This window comes from Geospiza fortis, unplaced genomic scaffold (genome assembly GCF_000277835.1).
Source record: "Geospiza fortis unplaced genomic scaffold, GeoFor_1.0 scaffold134, whole genome shotgun sequence".
NCBI classification, from domain to species: Eukaryota; Metazoa; Chordata; class Aves; order Passeriformes; family Thraupidae; genus Geospiza; species Geospiza fortis.
This window is the reverse complement of record NW_005054396.1, coordinates 2395330-2404592: the sequence shown is the minus strand read 5'-3', so window position 1 is coordinate 2404592 and position 9263 is coordinate 2395330. Positions and strand designations below refer to the sequence as shown.

The following is a 9263-nucleotide window of genomic DNA, read 5'->3' as shown; positions in this document are numbered from 1 at the left end:
TCTCATCCGCTGCTTTTGGGAAGGGCTGGGCTGGCTGGGATCCGGCAGCCCCTCCTCTTCCTTCTCCCTCCTCCTCTTCCTCTCCCTCGCTCCCGGCCAGCCGCCTTTCCTCGGAGGGGGCGAGACGCGCGCAGAGCCCACAGGCCCCTCCGGCCGCAAGAGATGGGCGACATCCCCGGCCTCGTGAAAATCAGCGTCTCCCTCAAAATCCAGCCCAACGACGGGGCCGTGTATTTCAAGGTGGACGGGCAGCGCTTCGGTCAGAACCGCACCATCAAGCTGCTGACCGGGGCCAAGTACAAGATCGAGGTGTCCCTCCGACCCGGCACCGTCCAGGCCACGTAAGTGCGGCCGTCCTCCTCGGGCGGCTCCCCCGGCCCTCCTCGCCCTCTCTGCTGCTTTATTTTTAGACGTTTAATGTTTTTTCCTGGCAGGCTGTCAGCGCGGGGTTTCCGTGATTTCTCCCTCCCCGCCCTTTTACTTCAGTGGCTCCGTTTCTGGGTCCCTCGCCAGCTGTTCCCTGTACTCCGCCTGGCTGGCACGTTTGGCAATCGCTGCCTTCCCTCTCCCTCCACACCTTCTCCTGGAGATTTTTCAAGCCCAGCTCCTTTTCTCATTCCTTCCCCGCGGCTTTCGCTGGAGGAAGAAGCCCCTCCTACACAATGCCCCAGCCTCGCTTCGGCGTGGCAAAGCAGAGACAGAGGCCAGATGGGGAACCAGCTCTGGGTGGAGGGGCGGCCCCGCCGAGGAGATTCGACTAACCTCTCCCGATCCATTCGAAATCAGATCCCGCCTGCCACTCCTTTCTACTCCTTCCTACTCCTTCCCTGGGTGACTGCAGAGCCCTGGCATATTTCAGGAGCCCCAATGAGTCAGCAGCGCATGCAGGTCTGCTAAAATGCCTGAAGCTTTTTCCCAGTACAGAGGCTACCAGGCTGCAAACCCATGCACTGGCTTCAAACTGCCAAGGAAGGGGGAATTCAGGGCTGTGAAAGGCTGGATCCTGTCTTTTTGTAGGGCCATGGGAATCGGCGGTGTTAATGTCCCACTGGAAGAAAAATCACGTGATGCACAAGTGGCCTCTTACACGGGGATCTATGACACCGAGGGGGTGCCCCATACCAAAAGTGGGGAGAGACAGCCCATCCAAGTCAACATGCAGGTATGTGGTTCTCCAAGCCTGGCATGAGAGGATGAGGGAGGGCAGCAGGGGGTTGACTCCCAGAGAGAGTGTGGTGAAATATTCCAGGGCAAAGTCTGGTCACAGCTGCTGCCTTCCTTTTTGCTTTGTGTCACTAAGGTTGTTGGCCAGAACATAGCTGGAAAATACAAATCCTGCTGCCTTCTCTCCCAAGAAAACGGCAAGGGCCAGGAGGAAGTATAAGGTTTTCTAGAGACCTGTAAAACCCTTTGGGGTGCTGCAGCAGAAATAATTGTGTGCTGAACATCCCATCCCTTCTATAGGACGTACTATACATATCAGGCAGCTCCCACTGAGGTTCTTGGCTAGAGATCCAATCCCTTGGCATACAGGGACCCTCTTTTGCCTGGTAGCACCATTTTTTTTTGGCACAGAGCATGCCCCAAGCACAAGGGGTGACTGCTCTCCCCTTCAATCTGTCACCTTCAGCATGCCTGAGGACTTGCTAGAGACTAGAAGCATGCAGGAGAACATCTAAGGCTGTCTTCTCTCTTTTCCCATATGTTTCCATTATCTGCACCCACAAACCTAAATTCGTATTTAAGTGGCTCCTCACCCCAGTCATAAAGAGAGGCTCCATGGCCCCAAAGTGAGATGACAAAAGCTCCAGCCCACAAGGCAGCAAAGCTAACAGAAAACATGGAGACAGGCAGATTTCCACAGCACTCTTTGGGTGGTATGCTCAGTTTTGGCAGGTTTTTTTCTTCTCCTGATTATAGCTGTGAGGGATTCCCGCTGTTTATTCCATGTTTTCTCTACCAAAAAAAGGAATCAAGGCAGTAAGCCATCTTCATCTGAAGCTCTCTTAAGAGCCTGTCCCAGCTTAAACAAGCCCACCAAATTTCAGAATTTTATGACGTATGCTTACTGCACACAAGATTTCATATTGCTCTTCAGTATTTTTTTTCTGGAATCATAGTTCAGTATGGTAATCCTCTTTTGAATAAGAACTGTAACATCTCCATTTGGTGTTTCTAATAATTACAATGTGCCTAAAAATTTTGGAGATCCACATCAAATTACTATTTCATAATCGTAGGTTATTAAGACTAATATGGAGTATTATGTTAATCACTTTTATATACAGCCACCACCCAGGAAAACCAAACACAGTATTATTTCACAAAAAGCTGAACATAGCTGCTGGATGCTACTGTTGATCATTGTAGTTATATTCCACCTTGCACCAGGAGGAGAAAGGACAGCATTCCCAAAAAACCATCTGCTTTGACTCAGGCATCCCTGTTTTGCTGGTTACCTTTACCCTTAAGTGCAGCACTGATGTGAACTCTGAAAATCTAGAAATTTAACTTTTCCTTTGGAGAAAAACAAGTCAAATCACAGATGAAATGTAAGGAGGTTCTGACTTTCAGTGACAAGCTCTGACATGGTTTGTTGCAGCATCAGAATGAGTAGCCACAATATTTGCCCAAAGAGCTGCTTTTGCAGATCAGATCCTGGGATATTAACCATGACTAATAGGATTTTCAAGCATTAAGCAAGTCCTTAATTCCTTTTAGGAACTGATCTTGATATATAGGTTCATCAGTACAGACTTAGATACCCACAAATGATACTTTTAAGTGTTAAATATAGACAACTCAACAGGGATTTATATGTTTAACTCATCATTTATGTGCTTAGCTAAGTGGAGCTGTAATAGATTTAGGGAACAAGCCTCAGATAGCCCAGTCTGAAAACTGCTTTGGATACCTACTTCCTGAACCTTCAAAACTGAGTTTATTGCAGACAGCTTTAGATTTTCCTATTTCCTTCAACTATGAGGAACTTCTGCCTCCACTTCCTTTTCTAAAACAGACAGAATCCTGATGCATCCTATGGTGATAAGGACACTATTTTAGGCATAAAAACTGAATTCACATTAGAAATAGATTGTGAGATCAGTCCTGCAGTCAAAAACAAGTCTGATATTGCCAATCTAGTGTCTGAATGACTTAAGGTCCATTAAGCTCCATAAAAACTTCTTTGCTATCTGCTTTGAAACTTTTAACAAATAATTCTTTGTGTTGCTGCTTTAACTGGCTAGTAGACATCTGACCCATGACAGCCAGAGTTTATACATGTTGAACAGCAATCCTGTTTCTGAATTCCAGAATCTGATTATATGTTTCTGTTACCTGATTGGTCAATCATGCAGACTATCCAGAAACTGCTAAACTGTCTAGCAAATGGTGTAAACTAAGTTAGAAGCCTGCCTTTGGGCCTCATTTTATTTTTGATCAGACTAGTCTAAGATTGAATAAAGAAGCTAGAACTGTATTCACAATAATAACTCAGCATGCAGATGTAGAGGGAGTGATTAAATAAGTATTTACTCCTACAGCACCAGATGATAGAGAAGAGCAGACAGGAAAATATATTTAATCTGAAGCCTGACCTGCAAAGAGCAGGGATATTCTTCCTCCCTGGGGATGCCCATATATAAGCTCAGTGGAGTAGCCAGGATTCAACTGTAGGAGCCATTGGGATTCAGGGAGCTCTAAGGATGCAGAATGTTCATTATGCCACAGAGGTTCTGCATGTGCTAAGTACCAGGCTGAGGGAAGCACATGGTAGTAGAAAAGCTCTGCAATTAATTTTTTCCTTCTCCTGGAAACCCAGAGCAGTCAAACTACTCAGGGTAGCTCAGAAAACTGGGTCATTAAGGAAAATTAAATTTGCTTTCTTCATCTATCTTTTTGAAATTCAGATCCTTCATACATTAATGAAATGAAATTATGCTCTTGTGTCATATCACCTTCTAAAAATGTTACTAGAAATGCCTTTTCTTCCTTAGTTTCCACCGTGAGGATGCCTGATTCTCCTCTCTAACAAGTTGTGTGGACTGTGCACAGTAATACCCAATGTGCTTAACCTTTACTGTCTTGCATTATGAGTGTAACAGGACTACTATCAAAGATGATTGATTAAAAAAAAGTCCTTAGTTAAGGTTTTAGTTGCCGGGAGAGATAAAATAGCCTGTACATCTGATTCTTTCTTAGTCAAAGGAAGTGGCAGAAATGTTTCTGTTACTCCTTCAAGGTAACACTTGTAACTGGAGCCGAATAAAACCCCTCCACTTACAGCACACAGCAACTTCTGCTATTGTCAAGGCTAAATTTAACTTACCAGGGTCAGCGGAGGGAAGGTTTAAAGTAATGGCTGTTACACAGCAGCACCTTACAAACCACATTTTTAATTTCAAAAAAAACAACTTCAAATGTGTCCTTCTGAAAAATCTGGATACAGAAGACTCTGCTTGTAAATTGGGAACAATTTCTCTGCAAAAGGGCTTTCATACTGACCTTGCAAGTGTGATTGTAGCAGGCAGATGATCAAAGATCAGCTCCCAGGCACATGATAGGAATGGAAAACAGTCAAGTGAAGAAGCTGTCATTAAAGTGAGTGATGGAAATACTGAAAGGGAAAAAATACTGAAGACTAGTGCCATTCAGTAGCACTAAATTCACTATCTAGTATCTTCTAACAACATAACACAATCAACAAGCCATACTGGCTTAGGGCCAATGGCAATACATACAGGCTTCACACCCATACTTGAGATTCTCTGCAATGTCTCAAGGCATAGGAACTCAAATTTTCCATTACCATTAAAACTGAAATCATAATGTATGCTTGAAAGCTTCACTGAGGTTTTTCTGATGTTGTACAGGTGTCTAGGAGTGACTTAAAGAAAAAAAAACAACAAACAACTTTATTTTACCGAACTTTTTTATTATAGCCATAGAACTTTTATTGTAGCCACAGTCTCATTCACTTCAAAGCTGCATGCACAGACAATGTAAAGTCAATTCTCACTTCTTCACTGTATTAGACCCTTATCTGCTAAACAGGCTGATTATCTTTTTATTAGCTCCTATTACTCAGCTGCACCATCACAGTCCCACTAACAGTTACAGATAGGCACACAGAAATTCTCTTGCTCAAGTCTCATGTAAAATGTGGAATAGAATCCCAGGAAAGTAATAAATGGTGTGCAAGAGCAGCACATCTCAGTCAATACACTACAAATACAAGACTCCAAAATGCAGATACATTAAAAGTTTCAGACTGAGGAAAAGAAGAATCTTCCCAATCCCAACTGCAGTCTGTAGGTATGGTATAAAGTGATGGTCTCTATCACTGCAGATCACTGGTACATGATCTACAGTATATACAAGCTGTGTCATCTTAAGAAAGATTATGGTTTTGATTATTGTTGTTAGTAACATTTATCCATGTGGCAACTTGAATATTTTTACTCCCTCGCCTATCCCAGATGTGAGTGCAAGAGGACAGTACATGCAGGATCTGATCCTTCATGTAGTATGTACGGCTAAACATAAAAGACTTTCTGATTGCTAGAGCAGGTTTCACAGGTCTTCGATTTATTGATCTGAGGAACAATGATCCTTATACCAGGTGTTTTATGTTCTGCAACTTCATAAGTGTTATTTCTCAGGATGAGAGAGAAACCAACAAAATAATCAGCTCACTAACACTGGTATTCCCTCTTCCTCACAGTTTAATGACATTGGAGTTTTTGAGACAGTCTGGCAAGTCAAATTCTACAACTACCACAAACGGGATCATTGCCAGTGGGGAAACAGCTTTGGCAGTATTGAGTACGAATGCAAACCAAATGAAACACGCAGTCTCATGTGGATCAATAAAGAGACCTTCCACTGAAGAGATGGGAAACCAATACTGCTGGACAATCTCCCTGAAAAAAAAATCTACCTTTTTAAACCAGCAAGAAGCCTTAATAAAGGCATACTGTTACACTGCTTTGTCCATAATGTTCCAGCAACTACATTGTATATACAGGTGGTGCCACTAAAATATTTGCCTATTACTGTATTTTAAGTTTACCATGGCATCTGCAACATTCTTTATCTGTCGCCCTGAGAATACTGAAAGGTTCATGGTAAAGGATTATCTGATAGCTTGGTAGGAAGTCATATCATAATACTGTTGTAAGTATTTGGATCATTCTAACTAGGTGTAACAACTTTTGTGAAGTGTTTTGCTTCATTGCTTAGAATTTGGATTAACATCACATTGGTGATTTCTGTATTTACATTTGTGTTTTCTCCAAAATTGGTGTATTCCTTCAAGCATTTTGTTGTAGTGTCTTCCCAGTGGACAACAAAAGTTAAAAATATGGTTACTTGTAGGTTTAGCTAAATGGCAGCTAATGCACTGTTGGTATTATGCTTTCATACCAAGGGATTTGGGAACTCATTCTCTCTTTTGTTAAGTGCTGTAAGATATTCTGTGAAGTTTGCTAATATACCAAATCTCCTAAAGAGGATTATTTTTTGTTAAGTTTTCCAGTCTTTGAAATAGCATTAGGAAAGTGTATAAAACATGATGAAGGAAGAGCAATAAGTCCATTGTGTTATCCAAGACATCTAACAACATGGCTAAGACCTATCTTAAGATCGTATAGTATCCTTGAGAGATACAGCAGCCATACCTAATTTATTTCCTAGAGTAAGAGTTCTGATATTAAACTCCATTTTTATTTTAATGGCACATTGATGAGATCAATTTTTAATGGCACATTGATGAGTTAAATCTTACAAATCAACATTTTCAAGCCTGACAAGATTTCTGACCAACAAGCACTCAGTAGTGTGAGGGTGCAGATCCCAGGGCATGTTTACACATGCACTGCAGTCTTTCAAATAAAGATAAGCATGCGAGCATTTGCATAGTTATAACTAAAGGTGCTTCATAAACACTAGATCAGTGTTTAACACAAACAGACAACACAAAACAGATGTATCTTTTATTTCTGTAAAGACAGGTAAGGAAGGAAACAACTACACTTGTCCTGTCCCCAGCTTGTGTTGAAGTAAGCTGTCAGTTCCTGCATATCTGTTATTCCCTTTGTGAATAATTTGTAAATTGTATATGTAAATGGTAAACATGACTTTTGATCTTTGTAATAAAGGACCTAAACAATTTCTTCTGTACTATGGCCATCTAAATGAGCTGAAAACATTGTATTTAAAAAAGCAGTGGTTTTAGAGAATCAGACAGTAGGTCATATGCAGCCAGTGCTTTCTGAGAATGCAGTCCAAAGTACCTTCTGTTCTTCACCCAAAACTACTGTTTCTAGGAAACACAGATCCAGCGTGCCAAAATGCAGATGGTTAATGTGATAACACTCAGAAGAACTTATTAATATGCAGTTAGTTCCAGTAATATAGTGCGAAAAGTAAGAACTTAGGACAGAATTGAATTAGCAAAGAAATATTTTCTTCCACTGAGTTATTAATCAAAAGGCTTTACTAGTTTTCTAGCTTTACTAGATTTCTACAGCCAAAAGAACTGACAGTGGCACTGATGTAATCCAGCTGTGTAATGGTGAGCTAGTCAGCTGCATCTCCATTCTAAGGCAATATTATATGGGCGAAATTTACTGAAATGAAAATCTAGAAATAATCTTCTCCATTAACTTCTTTCCTAGACTTTTCTTAGCAAGAATTCTTCAAAATTAAAAAAACTGACCAAATTGAAAGCTGCACTTCAGGCAGAAGTACTACTGCCAGCACTTTAGCAGAAGTTCCCAGATAATATGCTTTAATTATTCTAGACTTCCAGCTGTGAATCAGTTCTGTCTCTACATTGCTAGAAAAGTTATTTTATTCTCCAATAATTTGCATACTTTGGTTCATTTTGTTTCTACATACGAACACATATGTACACTGGCACACAATACATGTGACACATAAATTCACAGTCTTCTGTCCTAGTAAAAAACATGTAAGATCCACAGTGTCCTAGCTCTCCAGCATTTAAAAAATGCTGCAATGAATAAATCCAGCCAATCCTGGCATGGGAGGATTGTTATTCTCAGCCAGCTGGAAGTATACTCTTCCTAGGGCAAATTCTCATGCCCACATTAATGCCAAATAGGGCATCTTTTCACTTACAACCTAGCAGGTCCTGTAGCAATTCAGTTGAGAGGATGCTCAAGAAAAAGGCTGCAGATGGAGCTAGTTGCTTTTAAAAGAAAGGAGAGATCAGCAAGAGCAACTGTTGTACAGGTCCCATTTTCTAAGACTGAACATTGCTGCTGAGGATTGCAGCACCCCTTTCATAGACAGCAGCAGGGATAGAAAGGATGAGAATTGGTTAATCACTTCGCTGGGGAAGGTGTAAATGGCATTTATCAGCTCTTATATCCTTCTCCCCTGGGTGAGGTTTAAGCATACAGAAATGTGATTTGCATTATTCTTAAATAGAAGATTATTCATGTAATGTTGGTTGAGTATCCATACCACCAGCTCTGATATTCCACACATGTAAAGCAAAATAGTCCCATCAACTTCCTCTTGCTCATCAAGTGCTTTGCTAACAAAATAAACATTTGCTCCTAGTAAAGGAGACCCAAGACTTCAGCCATTTCCTGAAAGTAATGTTTTTAATTTCTTTCATCCAGGACAACTCTGTTGAATATTCATAGAATTTGAGTCACTACAAAACTGCTGCTGTGACAGTTTGGTGCATTATTCAGTCAGCAGCATTTAAATCTCCAGACAAGTTTGTTCTTTACACGGCTTTTTCTAATTAATATTTCCATTTTTATACAGAACTCAGTACTGTATATACAGAACTCAGTACTATAATTCAGGACACAGTACACTAGGATCAAATATATACGTCAGAAAATGCTGACAAGGTGTCAGTCCAGCTGAAACCAGAAAGCACTCATAGCTGGAGGTTTTATAACTAAGAGACTTTAAGATTTTTGTCATGCAGAGTCCAGCTGTCATTTTCACAAGAAAAATGAAATGAACATTCCAAATATTTGTGTCACTTTTTCATCTATATTTAGAGGTAGCAGATAGCTCTTTGATACTGCTGAGTAACAGGATTCAAAAGCAATTTATTAGTCATGACTATTACAGTTGTGATCCTGCCTAGGGTTTTGTATTAGATCATTAGATTTTGCACAACACCTTGTGTTTAGTGCAGTTACTACGGACTTTGGTATCTCCTACCATCTGACTGTGTATGAAACAGAAGTAATACACCTCAAGTCTCAATG

General features: G+C 41.0%; 1 protein-coding gene across 1 annotated transcript; it reads left to right on the top strand.

The window, feature by feature from the left end:
• The first annotated feature begins 26 nt into the window (after positions 1-26).
• CNRIP1 (cannabinoid receptor interacting protein 1) lies at positions 27-8596 on the top strand. Its single transcript, XM_005425796.2, has 3 exons — positions 27-341; positions 1018-1162; positions 5726-8596. The coding sequence occupies exons 1-3, from the start codon at positions 163-165 to the stop codon at positions 5888-5890; spliced, it is 489 nt and encodes a 162-aa protein (XP_005425853.1). The 5' UTR covers positions 27-162; the 3' UTR covers positions 5891-8596.
• Positions 8597-9263: the final 667 nt, after the last annotated feature.